We start from the raw sequence: 21757 nt of genomic DNA, 5'->3' as shown, positions 1-21757 counted from the left end.
GTGCATCCATTTCACCTAGCATGTCTTACACATATACATCCATACTAACAAACTTTACTGCTCTCATTTCTTAATTAATTTCTTTGCATAAATTATCTCCAATTAATTAACATATATATGCCAACCTATGGCTATACAGCACAATGCATTCCCTACTGGAATGAAAGAAAGAGTGTGCATCCATTTCACCTAGCATGTCTTACACATATACATCCATACTAACAAACTTTACTGCTCTCATTTCTTAATTAATTTCTTTGCATAAATTATCTCCAATTAATTAACATATATATGCCAACCTATGGCTATACAGCACAATGCATTGTCTGCTGGAATGAAAGAAAGAGTGTGCACCCATTTCACCTAGCATGTCTTACACATATACATCCATACTAACAAACTTTACTGCTCTCATTTCTAAATTAATTTCTTTGCATAAATTATCTCCAATTAATTAACATATATATGCTAACCTATGGCCATACAGCATAATATAGTGTCTGCCTGAATGAATGAAAGAGTGTGCATCCATAACACCTAGCATGTCTTACTCATATACATCCATACTAACAGACTATACTTGTCTCATTTCTTAATTAATTTCTTTGCATAAATTATCTCAGCTTTAATTACCACCTATATGCTAGCCTATGGCCATAGAGCAGAATATAGTGTCTGCCTGAATAAAAGAAAGAGTGTGCATCCATTTCACCTAGCATGTCTTACTCATATACATCCATACAAACAAAATACACTTGTCTCATTTCTTAATTAATTTCTTTGCATAAATTATCTCAGCTTTAATTATCACCTATGTGCTAACCTATGGCCATAGAGCAGAATATAGTGTCTGCCTGAATAGAAGAAAGACTGTGCATCCATTTCACCTAGCATGTCTTACTCATATACATCCATACTAACAAACTTTACTGCTCTCATTTCTAAATTAATTTCTTTGCATAAATTATCTCCAATTAATTAACATATATATGCATAACCAACTATGGCCATAGAGCAGAATATAGTGTCTGCCTGAATAAAAGAAAGAGTGTGCATCCATTTCACCAAGCATGTCTTACTCATATACATCCATACTAACAAACTTCACTGCTCTCATTTCTTAATTAATTTCTTTGCATAAATTATCTCCAATTAATTAACATATATATGCCAACCTATGGCCATAGAGCAGAATATAGTGTCTGCCTGAATAAAAGAAAGAGTGTGCATCCATTTCACCAAGCATGTCTTACTCATATACATCCATACTAACAAACTTTACTGCTCTCATTTCTAAATTAATTTCTTTGCATAAATTATCTCCAATTAATTAACATAAATATATGCCAACCTATGGCTATACAGCACAATGCATTGCCTACTGGAATGAAAGAAAAAGTGTGCATCCATTTCACCTAGCATGTCTTACTCATATACATCCATACTAACAAACTTTACTGCTCTCATTTCTTAATTAATTTCTTTGCATAAATTATCTCTAATTAATTAACATATATATGCTAACCTATGGCCATACAGCATAATATAGTGTCTGCCTGAATGAATGAAAGAGTGTGCATCCATAACACCTAGCATGTCTTACTCATATACATCCATACTAACAAACTTTACTGCTCTCATTTCTTAATTAATTTCTTTGCATAAATTATCTCCAATTAATTAACATATATATGCCAACCTATGGCCATAGAGCAGAATATAGTGTCTGCCTGAATAAAAGAAAGAGTGTGCATCCATTTCACCAAGCATGTCTTACTCATATACATCCATACTAACAAACTTCACTGCTCTCATTTCTTAATTAATTTCTTTGCATAAATTATCTCCAATTAATTAACATATATATGCCAACCTATGGCCATAGAGCAGAATATAGTGTCTGCCTGAATGAAAGAAAGAGTGTGCATCCATTTCACCTAGCATGTCTTACACATATACACCCATTCTAACAAACTACGCCTGTCTCATTTCTTAATTAATTTCTTTGCATAAATTATCTCAGCTTTAATTATCACCTATATATATGCTAGCCTATGGCCATAGACCAGAATGCATTGTCTCCTGGATTCAAAGAAAGAGTGTGCATCCATTTCACCTAGCATGTCTTACTCATATACATCCATACTAACAAACTTCACTGCTCTCATTTCTTAATTAATTTCCTTGCATAAATTATCTCAGCTTTAATTATCCCTATATGCTAACCTATGGCCATAGAGCAGAATATAGTGTCTGCCTGAATAAAAGAAAGAGTGTGCATCCATTTCACCTAGCATGTCTTACTCATATACATCCATACTAACAAACTTCACTGCTCTCATTTCTTAATTAATTTCTTTGCATAAATTAACTCAGCTTTAATTATCACCTATATGCTAACCTATGGCCATAGAGCAGAATATAGTGTCTGCCTGAATGAAAGAAAGAGTGTGCATCCATTTCACCTAGCATGTCTTACTCATATACATCCATACTAACAAACTTCACTGCTCTCATTTCTTAATTAATTTCTTTGCATAAATTATCTCCAATCAATTAACATATATATGCCAACCTATGGCCATAGAGCAGAATATAGTGTCTGCCTGAATGAAAGAAAGAGTGTGCATCCATTTCACCTAGCATGTCTTACACATATACATCCATACTAACAAACTTCACTGCTCTCATTTCTTAATTAATTTCTTTGCATAAATTATCTCAGCTTTAATTATCACCTATATGCTAACCTATGGCCATAGAGCAGAATATAGTGTCTGCCTGAATAAAAGAAAGAGTGTGCATCCATTTCACCTAGCATGTCTTACTCATATACATGGATACTAACAAAATTCACTGCTCTCATTTCTTAATTAATTTCTTTGCATAAATTATCTCAGCTTTAATTATCCCTATATGCTAACCTATGGCCATAGAGCAGAATATAGTGTCTGCCTAAATGAAAGAGTGTGCATCCATTTCACCTAGCATGTCTTACTCATATACATCCATACTAACAAACTTCACTGCTCTCATTTCTTAATTAATTTCTTTGCATAAATTATCTCCAATCAATTAACATATATATGCCAACCTATGGCCATAGAGCAGAATATAGTGTCTGTCTGAATAAAAGAAAGAGTGTGCATCCATTTCACCTAGCATGTCTTACTCATATACATCCATACTAACAAACTTCACTGCTCTCATTTCTTAATTAATTTCTTTGCATAAATTATCTCAGCTTTAATTATCACCGATACGCTAACCTATGGCCATAGAGCAGAATATAGTGTCTTCCTGAATAGAAGAAAGAGTGTGCATCCATTTCACCTAGCATGTCTTACTCATATACATCCATACAAACAAAATACACTTGTCTCATTTCTTAATTAATTTCTTTGCATAAATTATCTCAGCTTTAATTATCACCTATGTGCTAACCTATGGCCATAGAGCAGAATATAGTGTCTGCCTGAATAGAAGAAAGACTGTGCATCCATTTCACCTAGCATGTCTTACTCATATACATCCATTCTAACAAACTTTACTGCTCTCATTTCTAAATTAATTTCTTTGCATAAATTATCTCCAATTAATTAACATATATATGCCAACCCATGGCCATAGAGCAGAATATAGTGTCTGCCTGAATGAAAGAAAGAGTGTGCATCCATTTCACCTAGCATGTCTTACACATATACACCCATTCTAACAAACTACGCCTGTCTCATTTCTTAATTAATTTCTTTGCATAAATTATCTCTGTTTGAATTATCACCTATGTGTTAGCCTATGGCCATATAGCACATTACTGGAAGGCTCCATTAACTTAGGAATACCCGACTTCCCTAGAGGATCAATTTCACAGACCTGCCTTTCCTACAATGGCACTACAATGGCACCAGCTGGATTAGATAAACATAACAATGGAGCATTCACACCTTGGGGATTAAAAGTCTTCTGTTTGTCACCCGACTTGGTCAGGCAAGAACTCGGGTTTCAGGTACCATGCAAGTTAATGCAGCCTTCCCCTAATGAGAATAAAGTGTCTGTTTGAATAAAAGAAAGAGTGTGCATCAATTTCACCTAGCATGTCTTACTCATATACAACCATACTAACAAACTTCACTTGTCTTATTTCTTAATTAATTTCTTTGCATAAATTATCTCCAATTAATTAACATATATATATGCCAACCTATGGCTATACAGCAGAGTGCATTGTCTGTTTGAATGAAAGAAAGAGTGTGCATCCATTTCACCTAGCATGTCTTACTCATATACATCCATACTAACAAACCACACTTGTCTCATTTCTTAATTAATTTCTTTGCATAAATTATGTCAAATTAATTAACATATATATGCTAACCTATGGCTATACAACAGAATGCATTGTCTGCTGGAATGAAAGAAAGAGTGTGCATCTATTTCACCCAGCCTGTTTTACACATAGACATCCATATTGAGAACTAAGACTCGTCTCATTTCTTAATTATTTCCCTTGCATAAATTGTCTCTAATTTAATTATCACCTATATGCTGGCCTGTGAATACAAGAGAATGCACAATTGTCTGCTGGAAAGAAAGAAAGAGAGTGCATCCATTTCACCTACCAATGTCTTGCATCCATACTAACAAATAAGGCTTCTCGCATTTCTTAATTAATTTCTTTGCATAAATTATCTCCATTTTAATTACCACATAATCGCTAGCCTATGGCTATACATAGTATGCAGTGTCTGCTAGAAAGATAGAGTGTGCATCCTTTTCACCTAGCCTGTCCTGTGTCTTTAGATCTATACTAACAAACTTCACAGCAGACTATGCACTCTGTTCTACAGCCATAAACTAGCATATACATCCCAATTATAATTGAGATAATTTATGCAAAGAAATTATTTAAGAAATGGAAGAAGAGTAGTCTGTTAGTATAGATGTGTATGTATAAGACTGGGTAGGTGAAATGGATGCACATTCTTTCTTTCATTCCAGCAGACCGTGCATTGTGTTTCAAGCCAGTATACAGATGCTAATTACAATAAAGATAATTTATGCAAAAGAAATAATTAAAGAGTTGAGGTATATGAAGTCTGTAAGTATTGATGTACGTGCAGAAAACAGGGCAGGTGAAATGGATGCACACTCTTTCTTTTGTTCCAGCAGACCATGCATTCACTTCTACAGCAATTAGCCACCATGCACATGCTCATTATAATAGAGATAATTTATGCAAAGAAATTAATTAAGAAGTGGGACAAGCACAGTTTGCTAGTATGGATGGATATGTGTAAGACATGGTAGGTGACATGGGTGCACACTCTTTCATTCATTACAGCAGGCAATGCATTGTGCTGTATAGCCATAGGCTAGCATATAGATGCTAATTAAAATGGAGATAATTTATGCAAAGATATTAACTGTGAAATGAGACAAGTGTAGTTTGTTAGTATGGATGTATAAGTGTAAGACATGCTAGGTGAAATGGGTGCACACTCTTTCTTTCATTCCAGCAGGCATTGCACTTTGCTGTGTAGCCACATATATAAGGCTAGCATAAGGAGTCTAATAGAATGGAGATAATTTATGCAAAGAAACTAATTGAGAAATGAGACAAGTGTGGTTTGTTAGTATGGATGTATAAGTGTAAGACGTGCTAGGTGTAATGGGTGCACACTCTTTCTTTCATTCCAGCAGACAATGCATTGTGCTTTATAGCCATAGGTTGGCATATATATGTTAATTAATTGGAGATAATTTATGCAAAGAAAGTAATTAAGAAATGAGACAAGTGTAGTTTGTTAGTATGGATGTATATGTGTAAGACGTGCTAGGTGTAATGGGTGCACACTCTTTCTTTCATTCCAGCAGACAATGCATTGTGCTTTATAGCCATAGGTTGGCATATATATGTTAATTAATTGGAGATAATTTATGCAAAGAAATTAATTAAGAAATGAGACAAGTGTAGTTTGTTAGTATGGATGTATATGAGCAAGACATGCTAGGTGAAATGGATGCACACTCTTTCTTTGACTCCAGGAGACAATGCATTGGGCTGTATATAGCCATGGTTTGGCATATATATGTTGATTAATTGGAGATAATTTATGCAAAGAAATTAATTAAGAAATGAGACAAGTGTAGTTTGTTAGTATGGATGTATATGTGTAAGACATGCTAGGTGAAATGGATGCACACTCTTTCTTTCATTCAGGCAGACACTATATTATGCTGTATTGGCCATAGGTTAGCATATGGGTGATAATTAAAGCTGAGATAATTTATGCAAAGAAATTAATTAAGAAATGAGACAAGTGTAGTTTGTTAGTATGGATGTATAAGTGTAAGACATGCTAGGTGTAATGGGTGCACACTCTTTCTTTCATTCATGCAGACACTATATTCATGTGGCCATTTGCTATAGGTGATAATTAAAACAGAGATAATTTATGCAAAGAAATTAATTAAGAAATGAGACAAGTGTAGTTTGTAAGTATGGATGTATATGTGTAAGACATGCTAGGTGAAATGGATGCACACTCTTTCTTTCATTCAGGCAGACACTATATTCCCCTGTATGGCCATAGGCTAGCCTGTAGGTGATAATTAAAGCAGAGATAATTTATGCAAAGAAATTAATTAAGAAATAAGACAAGTGTAGTTTGTTAGTATGGATGTATATGAGTAAGACATGCTAGGTGAAAATGGATGCACACTCTTTCTTTTATTCAAGCAGACACTATATTATGCTGTATTGGCCATAGGTTAGCATATGGGTGATAATTAAAGCTGAGATAATTTATGCAAAGAAATTAATTAAGAAATGAGACAAGTGTAGTTTGTTAGTATGGATGTATAACAAGTGTAAGACATGCTAGGTGTAATGGATCCACACTCTTTCTTTCATTCATGCAGACACTATATTCATGTGGCCATTTGCTAAAGGTGATAATTAAAACAGAGATAATTTATGCAAAGAAATTAATTAAGAAATGAGACAAGTGTAGTTTGTAAGTATGGATGTATATGTGTAAGACATGCTAGGTGAAATGGATGCACACTCTTTCTTTCATTCAGGCAGACACTATATTCCCCTGTATGGCCATAGGCTAGCATGTAGGTGATAATAAAGCAGAGATAATTTATGCAAAGAAATTCATTAAGAAATGAGACAAGTGTAGTTTGTTAGTATGGATGTATATGAGTAAGACATGGTAGGTGTAATGGATGCACACTCTTTCTTTCATTCATGCAGACACTATATTCATGTGGCCATTTGCTATAGGTGATAATTAAAACAGAGATAATTTATGCAAAGAAATTAATTAAGAAATGAGACAAGTGTAGTTTGTAAGTATGGATGTATATGTGTAAGACATGCTAGGTGAAATGGATGCACACTCTTTCTTTCATTCAGGCAGACACTATATTCCCCTGTATGGCCATAGGCTAGCATGTAGGTGATAATTAAAGCAGAGATAATTTATGCAAAGAAATTAATTAAGAAATAAGACAAGTGTAGTTTGTTAGTATGGATGTATATGTGTAAGACATGCTAGGTGTAATGGGTGCACACTCTTTCTTTGACTCCAGGAGACAATGCATAATGGCCATAGGCTAGCATATAGGTGATAATTAAAGCTGAGATAATATTTGCAAAGAAATTAATTAAGAAATAAGACAAGTGTAGTTTGTAAGTATGGATGTATATGTGTAAGACATGCTAGGTGAAATGGATGCACACTCTTTCTTTCATTCAGGCAGACACTATATTCCCCTGTATGGCCATAGGCTAGCATATAGGTGATAATTAAAGCTGAGATAATATTTGCAAAGAAATTAATTAAGAAATAAGACAAGTGTTGTTTGTTAGTATGGATGTATATGAGTAAGACATGCTAGGTGAAATGGGTGCACACTCTTTCTTTGACTCCAGGAGACAAAGCCTAATGGCCATAGGCTAGCATATAGGTGATAATTAAAGCTGAGATAATATTTGCAAAGAAATTAATTAAGAAATAAGACAAGTGTAGTTTGTTAGTATGGATGTATATGTGTAAGACATGCTAGGTGAAATGGGTGCACACTCTTTCTTTGACTCCAGGAGACAATGCATAATGGCCATAGGCTAGCATATAGGTGATAATTAAAGCTGAGATAATATTTGCAAAGAAATTAATTAAGAAATAAGACAAGTGTTGTTTGTTAGTATGGATGTATATGTGTAAGACATGCTAGGTGAAATGGATGCACACTCTTTCTTTCATTCAGGCAGACACTATACTCTTCTGTATGGCCATAGGCTAGCATATAGGTGATAATTAAAGCAGAGATAATTTATGCAAAGAAGTTAATTAAGAAACAAGACAAGTGTAGTTTGTTAGTATGGATGTATATGAGTAAGACATGCTAGGTGAAATGGATGCACACTCTTTCTTTTATTCAAGCAGACACTATATTATGCTGTATGGCCATAGGCTAGCATATGGGTGATAATTAAAGCTGAGATAATTTATGCAAAGAAATTAATTAAGAAATGAGACAAGTGTAGTTTGTTAGTATGGATGTATATGTGTAAGACATGCTAGGTGTAATGGATGCACACTCTTTCTTTCATTCATGCAGACACTATATTCTGCTGTATGGCCATAGGCTAGCATGTAGGTGATAATTAAAGCAGAGATAATTTATGCAAAGAAATTAATTAAGAAATAAGACAAGTGTAGTTTGTTAGTATGGTTGTATATGAGTAAGACATGGTAGGTGTTATGGGTGCACACTCTTTCTTTCATTCATGCAGACACTATATTCTTGTGGCCACTGGCTATAGGTGATAATTAAAACAGAGATAATTTATGCAAAGAAATTCATTAAGAAATGAGACAAGTGTAGTTTGTTAGTATGGATGTATATGAGTAAGACATGGTAGGTGTAATGGATGCACACTCTTTCTTTCATTCATGCAGACACTATATTATTGTGGCCATTGGCTATAGGTGATAATTAAAGAAGAGATAATTTATGCAAAGAAATTAATTAAGAAATGAGACAAGTGTAGTTTGTTAGTATGGATGTATATGAGTAAGACATGCTAGGTGAAATGGATGCACACTCTTTCTTTTATTCAAGCAGACACTATATTATGCTGTATGGCCATAGGTTAGCATATGGGTGATAATTAAAACAGAGATAATTTATGCAAAGAAATTAATTAAGAAATGAGAGAAGTGTAGTTTGTTAGTATGGATGTATAAGTGTAAGACATGCTAGGTGTAATGGGTGCACACTGTTTCTTTCATTCCAGCAGACAATGCATTGTGCTTTATAGCCATAGGCTAGCTGGGATACCAGGTGCTAATTAGAATGGAGATAATTTATGCAAATAAATTAATTAGTAAATGATGTGTTTGTGTTGATACATGTATAAAGAACCTTGTATGTTAGATTGATGTCCACTTGACTTCAAAACATAGGAGGAAAGTGGCTTGCAAGTTTTGGCTGCTAGCTTCCACACCATAGTTTTGGCTGCTAGGTTTTGGCTGCTAGCTTCAGCCGAGTCCAAATTCGTTTTGTGCCGAGGCGTTGGTGAAAAAGTAGGGACAGATGTCCCAGTGCGGATGAAATGGATTAATTTCATGCACAATGCTGCGACATTGTTTAGTCTGTGGAATGAGTTTACCAGTTGGTGTTGGGTGCAGAGATACGATCCAGTATCTGGAAAAAACAATCTGCTTCTTCACCTTTATATAAATTGGCTACTTTAAAATATAGGAAAGGAACCCCTCCATTAAATCGCTCCAATCCTTTGTCAATTCAACCTTCAGCATCTGAAAAATTGCCATCTACTTTTGAGCTTAGCGAAATCCCTTCTTAAATATGTATTTCTTTACTTAATGATTATTATGTATACAGGCGTATGCCCATAGGAGATCTGGAAAAACATATAAATGATTATTAAAGTCAACAGAAAATACTCAACATAGACTAGGCCCCTCAAGTTTTTCTCAGGGGTCTATAATGTAACGAAACCAAAACACAAAAATATAAGATTACAGAAAAAGTCATGATTATTGTCAATGGTAGGGTTTAGAATAGTTTGGTTATAGACATGGGACCATATTGTAAGTGAACAGTTTTGGATAAGGTGACTTGGTATTGTGATATAGAATTGCACTGGGACAAAGTTGTATTAGAACATCCTGTGACTATGAACCAATTAAAGTAGACATGCACATGCATTGCCAACATACACAGTAACAGTCAGTTCAATCCCTGAAATTTATCATTATATAAGCACCGCAATTATTTATTTATTTCACTTTATTTCGGACTAAATCAGTCCATATAATACATGATTCACATGTAGAAAAATTTTCTTAAAGCATTACAAAAATATGATTTTCTGTGTTAGTAGAGAAAGACAAAATCAAAGGTACAGGAATCGATCCACAATTTACAAATATCAGAGATGAAATAAAGACGATCATGTACCAGCCTAACGATCATATTTTCACTTCTCGATAAGCGTGTCATAAAACCATACATTTGTTTTCTACGAAGTGCATCGAAGTTGTACAAATTATTGGTAACAAACATTTCACTTGCGCTACTCCGTTTGTCAAATCCTAGAAATATCCGAGCCGCATTATTGTAGGCGACCCTCAACTTTCTCAGGGCACTGGCAGTATGGTTAAACCAGAGGTGTGCCCCATACAATTGATGACAATAAATCTTAAATATCGTACATTTAACATCAAAAGAACATGAGCAGAATTTCCTGAGAAGCATATTAGCTGAAACGTAGAACGATCTTTTCTGTCGTTCAATGTCAGCATCGTCTCTGAAGTGAGTTGTTAATATATAACCAAGATACTTTTTGTTCTCTACGAAAACAAGTTTAACACCATTAAGATATACCGTGGGCAAACGAACATTACTTGACTTGTCAGTAGTGACACATAAACATTCAGTCTTTCCAGTATTAAAAGTAATGTCGTAAATTTCACCATAATTACTACATATATTTACCAGCTTCTGTGTCCCTTTGACAGAGGGACTCAACAAACAAATATCGTCAGCATATACGAGGTGGTTTACGAAGCAACCCCCTACATAACACCCTGTTAAAGAATTTGTAAGTCGTGTACTTAACTGATCAACATAAACATTAAAGAGTTTTGGTGATAAAACTCCCCCTTGTTTCACACCGTTAGAAACTGTGAAACCAGATGAAACACAGTCGCCCCAACGAATAAATATACACTGAGTTCTATACCAAACAAGGAGAAATCTAACAATAAAGATCGGAACTTTACGGGAAATCAACTTCTTTAAAAGTGACCAATGATTTACTCGATCAAATGCTTTAGATCATCTAAGAAAGTTACAATGACATTACTTCCATGTTTCCTATAGTAGTTGATAACTTCCTTTAAAACGAAAAGACACATATCAGTTGAATGTCCTTTCTTGAAGCCAAACTGGAAAGGCGAAGTTTCTAGAAACGACTCAATTTTACTCAAAATAACAACTTCCATTATCTTAGAAGCAATGTTCGATAATGCTATCGGACGATAGTTGTTTATACTACTTATATTCCTGTTCTTATCTTTGATAATCGGGACTAAAATAGTTTCAGAAAGTCTGTTTGGACATACACCGTGAACCAACATTGCTGTAAAGCACATACTAAGCAAAACTGACACTTTGGTACTAGCAAGAATAAAGTGTTCTGCTGAAAGTGAATCAGGACCAGCAGATTTACCCTTTTGTAATTTACTAATGGCACACTGAATGTCATAAGGAGAAACAAGAATTGCATTATCAATTACACAATCATCTATCATATCCAAAACAAACTTCTGATCCCTGTTATTATGCACATCATTAAAGAGGTTACAATAATGTTCCCGCCACATTTCGGCGATATTTGAATCTCCACAGCAGCCGTTGACGCTGCTGGGCCTGGATGGAGTCTTAGCATTAATCTTGTTAACTGAACGCCAGAATTGGCGTTGATCACCACAACGGAGACTTTTTCCAGCAGTATCAGCAATAATTTGACTTATTATGTCTAATAGATTTCAATTTTTTAGCTACTATAGACTATAGTCTATAGAAGCTATTGGGATGGGTATCCGTCCGGCGTCCGTCGTCAGTCTGTATGTATGTATGTATGTATGTATGTATGTATGTATGTATGTCCGTTTGTGAGGCGTCCGTCCACTCAAATATCTTGAGAACCGCAGTACTTACTGATTTGATATTTGTTGTGCAGATGAAAAATACGATTTTGAGAAACTATTTTTTTTAATTTTTTGATATTGTTGAAAATAGGCAAATTAATGCCAAAAAAGGTGTTTTGGTAAAATTTTTCTTCTTCATAACCGCTGGTCAGACAGCTTTGTTATTTGGTATACAGGTCCCTAGGGGTAACCCAACTTAGACTTGTTCAAATTGTGATGAAATATGCAAATCTGTATTTTTAAGGAATTTTTTTGTCATTTTTGGTCAAAATTTGACTTACATTGTATGTAATTCTTGTACTGTATAAACCCTATCAATTCACCCAGAAAAAAATAATTAATATGATTTTAAATAATTGAATTAATTAGGAAATCATCAAAGCCAAAATAATTTTAGTGTAGAATTATCAGAAAGTTCAACTTTTTTTGACAGTTCATAGTGAAATGCTTACCATCTTGGAGGATTAAAACATGTAAAGGCAACTTTCCTGAATCCCAACTTTGACATATTCTGAACCGTCATTTATTGTGCCCTGTATGTTATCTAAAAGAAATTGCTCAAAATAGTCAATAGAGATAGAGATAGAGATAGAGATAGAGAAAGTTCTAATTTCCATTTATGGTTGACTTTGTAAGGATAAAATAAAATTACTTTTTGAGGAAAAAAATAGAGTGGTCAATTAAAAGAGTGGTCAAAGTGATAGGGTTTTTATGGTAAAGCTGGGCTGTATAAAGATTCCTCATGTGCTATTTATAGCAATTATGCAATCTGTGTAAACAGTGCAATGAAAGTGTAACATGATTCCTTATAATGCTTTTGATGACCTTGAACTTCTTAAGTTTCAAACCTTTGTCTCTTCAGTGTGCTTTCTCTGAGTATGTACAGTCTCAACTTATTAAACAGAACTCACAATGTTAATCAAAGATATCCACCTTCTTCATCAATACATGTGTCACAAAAGGTTATTCTCTACATAACTCAACAGAGCTCTGTCAACTGTTGAGTTGCTTGTTCTTTCAGACAGCTTTAATATTTAGTTTACTTGTCCGTAGGATGACCTTAGTGAGATAATTTCATACAGTAAGGAAATACTTAATTTTGTATCCATGTCTATAGTAGCTTCAGGGACTTTGGCCCTATGTTTAAATTATGAGTCACAAATCTCTGATGATATGTATGTTCATGCCGAGCTTTGTAAAAATAACTCCAAACTCCACTACATTTCCAACAGGGATTACAGCAAAGGACGAGGAGGTGGTAAAGGAGGGAAAGGTGGAAGGCCAATGCCTTACAGAATGCCAGGACATCCTCAGTGAGTATAGACATTGTAATATTGCTGTCACAATGCTGTGAACACAATCATCAATATAGAGCATCATGCAAGATGAAATGTCAACATGTACCTGGGTTGTCCTTTTATGATTATTATTGAATTAAACTATTAAAGTCACTGTGACACAAAGCAAATAAATTTATGTCAGGTTTTTATATACTTTTTCATATTGCATTAAAAGTTAATTTTTCTTCAGTATGATAGAATAATTTGAGAAGTATACATAAGTTTGAAAAGCTGCAGATTTAATGTAGACTGATTACCATATACATGTGAACTTTGTTTTGAATTGTTTGAAATACGATCATTAGATGACTTTCATATAAAAAGCTAGCTATACAGTGATTTATAGAATTGCAAAATGTTTGACTATACATAATTAATATATGGAAATGCCAACTGGGCATCAACATCGCAATTTTTCGCTTTACTAGATAGATATTCCACTGAGTACCAGTAAAGCATGTGCAAAGCAATTCAATGTTGCCCACTTATGTGTGACCTGTTCTGTGTGTTTGTTACATTTTCAGATTTCGGACATTTATCCCACATATGCCATTCGATTTTGCTCAGGTATGAAACTTGAAATTTACTATTTTTTTATAAAAGTTAAATTTCTGTTTCCATCACTGTAAATCAGATATTTTTAGTGAGGTCCTGAAATCTGACAAAATATTGTTTTGGTTGCATTAAGATTGCCAACTTTTGTAACAAAGTCTGATGTACCTACCAGTAGTGCTGTGTATGGATTAAAATTATTGAAGTAAAGGACATTATTTTTATGTGCATTGAAATGTCACAGTCATTATGTAGAACCTGAATGAACACATCTTTTTAAGAGCAACAAAACTGTAAAATGCAGTTCAGTAATAATATCAGTATCATGAGTGGTTCATTTCAATTATTGTCGCATTGCAGGCTAAATTATCGCAAATAGTAATGTTTGCCTATGCTAAAATTTTTGTTTCATAAATTCCAGTGTGAAAGTGCATTCCAGCGTGTTAAGCCTGCTCCAGATGAAACTGTTTTTACAGAGGTGAGCATTCTTACATTGTAGTTCCTCCTACAGCAGCATGGTACAGATTTTGAACTTGGTAACCTCATATAAAGTTATATAAATAAACTGTTACAGCATACCATTGTGCTGTGATTTTCTGTTCTGACAATAGCATGTCCCTGGGATTTGTTATTAAGAGTGATGTGTGATGCTTGTTACTCAATATGATTTGAGTTACTTTAAATTTTCAACCTTGACATTGCAAGACAATTGATAAATGCATGTTTCTTTACAAGAAATGCAGATCTAACCCTTTTTAGTGGTGCGGCATGGCAAACCCATTGTGCATTTTGTGATAAAAGCACCAAACTTGGCTCAAATGTGTCTTAATATGTGCTGAACAAATTCAGATACCGAGCCACTGAAAATCTACCGAAGCGTTGCCATGGCAACCATTTTTTCAAAATGGCTGCCAGACAGGTATTTCTCACCTAGTAAATGTCAACTGCAGAAGTTTTTGGGTAGCTTTAGGTTGGATATTTTCAATAAGAAACTGTGAAAAGAATTATTTGAAAACTCTTTTAATTTTCTTCACCAACTGACTTGTTAAACGGGGAAATACAGACAAACAACACAATTCTTATGCATAAAATGCAGGGTATTATATCCTATAAAGGATGACGCTATGTCAGCAGTCAAGATATGTTAGGCCGTGGGCTAGAAGGGTCTACTTGCACCCCCAGAATAACAAACCTGTCTTTGTAGAAGCCTTGGGATCCCTAGAATACGAAATAGAATTTTGACAGAAAAAATATAGGGATGCAATAACTGTTATGGTCGACTTTTGAACGGTACTGCAAAATAACCATTTTGCTCCCCACGTGCATTTTTCTTGTAGTACTTGTAAGTCATCTGCTAAGTTTTTTTATATTACCTGACTTGTCGGATACCATTAGAATGGAAATTTATTCCTCTTTAAAATGACATATGTAGTATGCAATATCTTCGATAGATTTTTTATGAAATGGGACAAAAACTTACCCAATACACCAAAAAATCTAAAATTTTACCAGTTTTTACCTTGGCATAACACAAAAGGCAATGCTTTGTATGACATATGTTTATTCGCTACAGGGACATGTCAAATTATGAAATAGACTTTTGATAGGAAAAGTATAGGGATGCTATTGGTCTACCGGTCATACTTTGAAGGGTACCGCAAAATTACAGTATTGCCAACTCGCATGCATTTTCGTTAAACCTGTCTTCTTGTAAGTCATCTGCTGAGCTTATTTTTTTACATAACCTAGCTTGTGGGCTAACATTGGTAAGGGATTTTATTCTTCTTTTAGATGACATATTTTAATATGCAATATTTTCCATAGCTTTTATAAAATATGACAAACTTACCCTATACCCAAAACTTTATATTGCAAATCACTGTCACTGCTTATCTCAAATTCTACCAATTTTTACCTAAACATATTAAAAGGGCAATTCTCTGTGTGCAATCTGTTTTATTTGCTACGGAGACATATGAAATATGAAAGAGACTTTTAACAGAAAAAATATTAGAAAAGGAACTGTAAAGTCAAAGTATTGCAAATCGCACCTTGTTAAACGTCAAATTCTACCATTTTTTAACCTAGACATATAATAAAGGGTAATGCCTTGTATGAAGTCTGTTTTGTTTGCTATAAGGACCTGTCACAAATACGAAATAGACTTTTGGGCAATGCCTTGTGTGAAATCTGTTTTATTTGCTAGAAGGCCATGTCACAAATATGAAATAGACTTTTAACTGAAAAAATATTTGGACGCAACAGCTGTCACAGTCATGTGTTGAAGGGTACCGCAAAATCACGATTTTGAGCTGAGACCAACGAAAATTTTTATTAACCATGTCTTTGTTTAAGTCATATGCCGAGCCTAACTTATACATAGCCTGGTTGTGGGGTATCATTAGCAAAGTGATCTATTTTTCTTTAAGGTGAACTTTTGTAATATACAAACATCCTTTACAGTTTTCATGAAATAGGACCAAGACTTACCTAATACCCCAAAAGATTACATTTCAAATTACGGCTTATCTAATTTTTTAGGATTTGCTTTTGCTCCACACAATACAGAAGGCAATATAATGCTTATATGAAATTCGTTTTGTTTGTAACGGACGTATGTCAAAATATGAAGTGAACTTAATATAATTTAGTCGCCACTGGGATCATATTTCTAGGGGTACACAGATACGGCAAATTTCCTGAAACATATAAATTTTTATCAAACACGTTTTTATGAAAGAATTCAGCCAAAATCATAGTCACGGATGATCTCAAAATATTATCAGCATCGTATATTAAATTATTTTGTTTCAAGTTTGTTTTGTAAACTGTATCAATGAGCACAGCTAATTCAACAGTTTAGCTGATCCAATAATCGTTTCTAAACATTATACATTACATCAAAATTACCTGGGCGTTCCTGAAGAAAAACTTGTATAGATATATCAGAAAGCTTGACTTTCTTCATTAACAAAATATTATGGAATAGATATACCTGATATTTAGCTGCTCTAATTATCGTTTCCAAACTTCATAAATTAGCATAAGTGTCTAAAGATATGTCATATAGCTTGGCTTTCTTCAATAACAAAAATAGGGATATGTCCATATTTAGCTGCTCTAGTGATAATTTCTAAACTTCATAAATAAGCAGAAATTTAGCTAGCCATTCTTAGGTACTTTATTCCTGGAACTATCCGATATTTGGTCGATTTCATTATCGTTTCTAAACTTTGTAAATTGGCTCAAGTTTAGCTGGCATTCTTCAGTAAAATATTTCCAAGATATATCCCATATTGAACCGATCTAATTGTCGTTTCTAATCTTTACGAATCAAATCAAATGATGTTCAATAGTTTAAAAGCATGTATCTGATACTTGATCGACCTCATTATTGCTTATGCACTCAGTATACTTTATAAAGTAGTTCAGATTTAGCTGGGCTGACATGTTCAAAACGTACAAAGTTTGGTAATAGCTTTTCTGTAATTGTATGTCACTGAATGTGCAAATGATTTATAGTGAATACAAAACTGCGTAAATTCTCTGAGATTTATGTTTCAATCTGGACTACAGTGTCACTGTTTGTAAAGGAAGGTTCCCATTTGATCAGATAATTGGCCAGCCAACACTACCTTGCTTAGGTCTTGGGTGTATGTGTCAAGTGGATAACAAGAAAATGATTGGCAAATATTTAGGATTGTTGTTTAGACTTGTTGTCTTAGCCTATGTAAACACCATGGAAAGGAATAAAATACTCGCAAGCTGACTAGCTATGCAAAAGCAAGCAGAGATCCGGGGAGTGCCAAGCCCGGACGTGACGGACAAAAGTGCAGGATTGTGTTTTAGCTTTACTTTCCCTACCTTCCATGTTTGTTAAAACAAAAGAAAGTGGAGTAATACAATCTAATTTATGGTACCATGTTTTTGCATTTCAACAACAAGTTATGTATAACCAAGAAATTAGTACCAAAATATACGATGTTCAAAATACTATAGGCATGAATCCATATATATATTTATGCAATAGACCATTGACATTGAAATAACTCTAAAACCAATATCTAAATCATGAAATAGATATCAAATTACAGAAGATAAGTTTCATGTGAAATGAATTATGAAAAGTTATGTATAAAATATAGTACATATAGCCGAAAAATAATATAAAAATAGATCGTGTTCTCCACGTGGTCAAATTTTAAACGGCCGCACTTATGTACTAATTGTAGTTACATGATAAATCTCTAACATTGACAATTATGGGATTATATAAGAGATTTCTCCCCAAAATGTTATTGTTTTTAACGTTAAAACTAGAAGGGTTGTTATACAGTAAATATTATTGTACTTTTTTGTATGTAGGCCTACGCGTGAATGTAGATGAACAAGAGTGAGAGATAGGGTTAAATTCCCCGCACAATTTTCCATGTCAGGCCTTGTGATTTAACACCCTGCAAAACTTGTCAATGGCTGACTTATAACAATTAGAAAAGATTATTAGTCTATGTCAAATATTGCACATATTCAACATTTCTACTCATGGAACAGGCTGTTTTTACACTCGGACGCATCATACCCTCCCCACCACAGCCATGGGCCAATCTAGGCCTATTTGCAAAACCTGGTGAGTGTCGCACGCACCAGCTACAACTCTAAAAATGCTTAAAACTAGTGCACCAACGATTAAAAATAAGAATGAAATAAATAAACTCTTAACAATACCTTCTGATAGTCTAACTACACAGAACAGCTGACAGCTGATCATCGTATAAAACATTCAATTTGACAATTTTGAATCTTCCACTTTTGCCTTGTTTCAACCATATTATCAATAATTTTATTAAGAGAACCCGTTTTTCTAGTAAAATGACATTATAAAACAATAAAAATGCAAATAGTAATCTTAATGTGCATTTATGATGGTAATACATCCACTATTCACCACAGAATCATCCCTAAAAGCAGCAACTATGGGATTTTACAGTAATTGATGGTCGTCATATTTGAAAATGGCCGCCACACCAGAACGAGGCTCTACCTGTAAGGGATCGGTATTCAAATTGATTTTTAAACAATAAATATGCAAATGGTAATCTTAAAAGGCATTTATGATGGAAATACGTCCTCTATTCACCACAGAATCATCTGTAGAGCAGCAACTATGGGATTTTATAGTGACTGGTGGTCGCCATATTTAAAAATGGCCGCCACACCAGAACGAGGCTCAACCTGTGGTGGCTCGGTATCCAAATTGATTTATATTATGATAATCTACATTCGTACCAAATTTCATGCTTTTATCACAAAATGCACAATTGTTATGAAAATTTTGGTTATGCCGCACCACTATTCCCCATTAGACAGTATCACTTTACCATCTAACAAGTCAGTAAAAAATTGTATTGAGCCAAAATGTGTTTTTATTTCACCCATGTGTCTTGGTCTGTTATAGCAGCCTGAGTCTGTAAAGACATGTATACGATGGCTATGTTTTCCAGGGCATTGAAATGTTTAAGTATTTGTTAAAATACACAATATTTGACATGTTGTGCTTCACTAGTTTTAACCAACTTGACCTGACAATGAAATATGAACTTTGCAAGGTAGGTGTTTCGTCCTTGAAAGTTGTGTCAAAAATGATACAAAGATGCTAGGCTACATCTGCCAAAGATTTGTTTCACATTAACATAAGCGTGAGGTGCTTATTTTTACAAAATCAGTGAAGTTACGAATTCCAGTGGTAACTTTTGTTATAGCAATGCTTCATTCAGTGCAATGGACTGTTTTCTTTAAATTTAGTTAAAATGTTAATATGTTAAAATGTGTGACAATATGATAGTATGTTCATGACCCTTTACAAGATATGAGAAAAATGGAAGGCCATGTTCCAATGTGTAGTCAATGTTAGAACCATAAGAGAAGGCTCAAGCAGTTACTCTTGGTTTGATTGTCATTCGTATATTTCTGTGTGTACTTACCTTTCAGTCGATTGTGAAGCGTAACCAAGATCTGACTCCAACAGCAGCAGAACAAGCTGCAGTTTTGAATCTTGTCACAAAAATCAACAATGTTCTTGACAACCTTATTGTAGCCCCAGGAAATTTTGAAGTTGTAAGTATCTAAACTTACGTAGATACCTATAACATCAGACATTTTTCTAAGAATAGAAATAATTTCACGGCAGGAAATGTCATGAAAAACTAAATAGAGAAAGTGTAAGGTTGTTTTCAAAGACTTGAGGATATTATGAACTCTTGTACATTTTGCATGTAATTACATCTCTTAAGTGATATATCTAGATTATTTTGACAAATCTGACTATCACTAGTAACTCTATCAAAATAATAATAATACTTGTCATTGGCTCTTCAGTGATCCATTGATTTTTCGTATGAATATTGTCATTTTAGGTACAGAAGATTGATATAGCTAAATTATTATTCAATTTTAAAATTTATTTCAAGGATAACTTGTGAAAAAACTAATATTTAACATAGATAAGTGAAGGTCAAAGTTATCAATTATGTTGTTTATTCTGTTTTGCAATGTATATTTTTAGCAACTAGAAGAAGTTCGCCAAGTTGGATCTCATAAAAAGGGAACAATGATGACAGGACAGAATGTTGCCGATGTTGTTGTTATTCTTAAAATATTGCCAACAGGTAAGCATACATAGGTAATACATATGTCATATTCTACTAGTGATTTCAATTTCAGAAACTACCAAACAGCCATCAATTACTAAACTGTTCTCCTTAAGATTTCGTGTAACACCATACATAGGAATAAAGAAGAAAGCTGGCATTGACTCAAAACTTGATAGGATCTATTCTTTTATTGCCTTTCAATCTTTTTTGCTCACATGTTGACACACGTGGGTATATGTCACAGCGATGTCTGTCTGTCTGTCTGTCTGTCTGTCTGTCTGTCTGTGTACTCAATATCTCAAAACGGCTCATCAGATCAGAATCAAATCTGGTACATAGATTTCATTTGCAAATGGCAAGAACTGATTAGTTTTTTGTGGGTGTGGCTTGCTTACTTTTTGCTCATTTGCATAATTAATGATTTTAGAAAAAACTGATATATATTGACAACGACAGCACACAATTTGATGAGATTCGCTACAAATGTTGATCACACCAAGATATATCAGCTTTCAAAGATATTAAGGGGTGACGTGAAAGATAACTACTAATTTGCATGTTTAATGAAATTTCCTAATTAGGAGTATATATCTGAATTTACTCGATCAAAATTGACGAAACTTGGTATGCATATTGAAGATACTATGATTTAACCTTATTGAAAGTCATTAAGCATTTTTACTTCATGCAAATCCTAATTTGCATATTTAATGAATTTTTGAAATTAAGGATATCTATTTGAAGTTACATGACCAAAATTGATGAAACTTGCCATGTACATTAAAGATACTATGATAGAACATTATTAAATGTCATTCAGCATTTTTACATCAGCCAATTCCTAATTTGCATATTTTATGAACTTTCCTAATGAGGGTATTTATTTGAATTAACGAGACCAAAGTTGATGAAACTGGCTATTTAAAGATACTATGATAGAACATTATTGAAAATCATTAAGCAT

The 21757-nt window shown here is 33.9% G+C and overlaps 1 protein-coding gene across 1 annotated transcript in view; it reads left to right on the top strand.

The window, feature by feature from the left end:
* The window catches only part of LOC139117505 (interleukin enhancer-binding factor 2 homolog), a 52369-nt gene that overhangs the window by 1820 nt on the left and 28792 nt on the right, over positions 1-21757 (top strand). The window contains exons 2-6 of the mRNA XM_070680676.1: positions 13484-13564; positions 14116-14158; positions 14565-14621; positions 20132-20257; positions 20706-20808. Of these exons, the coding sequence (XP_070536777.1) occupies positions 13484-13564; positions 14116-14158; positions 14565-14621; positions 20132-20257; positions 20706-20808 (410 nt within the window). The remainder of the gene's footprint in view (positions 1-13483; positions 13565-14115; positions 14159-14564; positions 14622-20131; positions 20258-20705; positions 20809-21757) is intronic.

The sequence above is a fragment of the Ptychodera flava genome, chromosome 18, assembly GCF_041260155.1.
Source record: "Ptychodera flava strain L36383 chromosome 18, AS_Pfla_20210202, whole genome shotgun sequence".
NCBI classification, from domain to species: domain Eukaryota; kingdom Metazoa; phylum Hemichordata; class Enteropneusta; family Ptychoderidae; genus Ptychodera; species Ptychodera flava.
The sequence above is the reverse complement of the archived record's forward strand: the minus strand, read 5'-3'. Positions and strand labels throughout refer to the sequence as shown.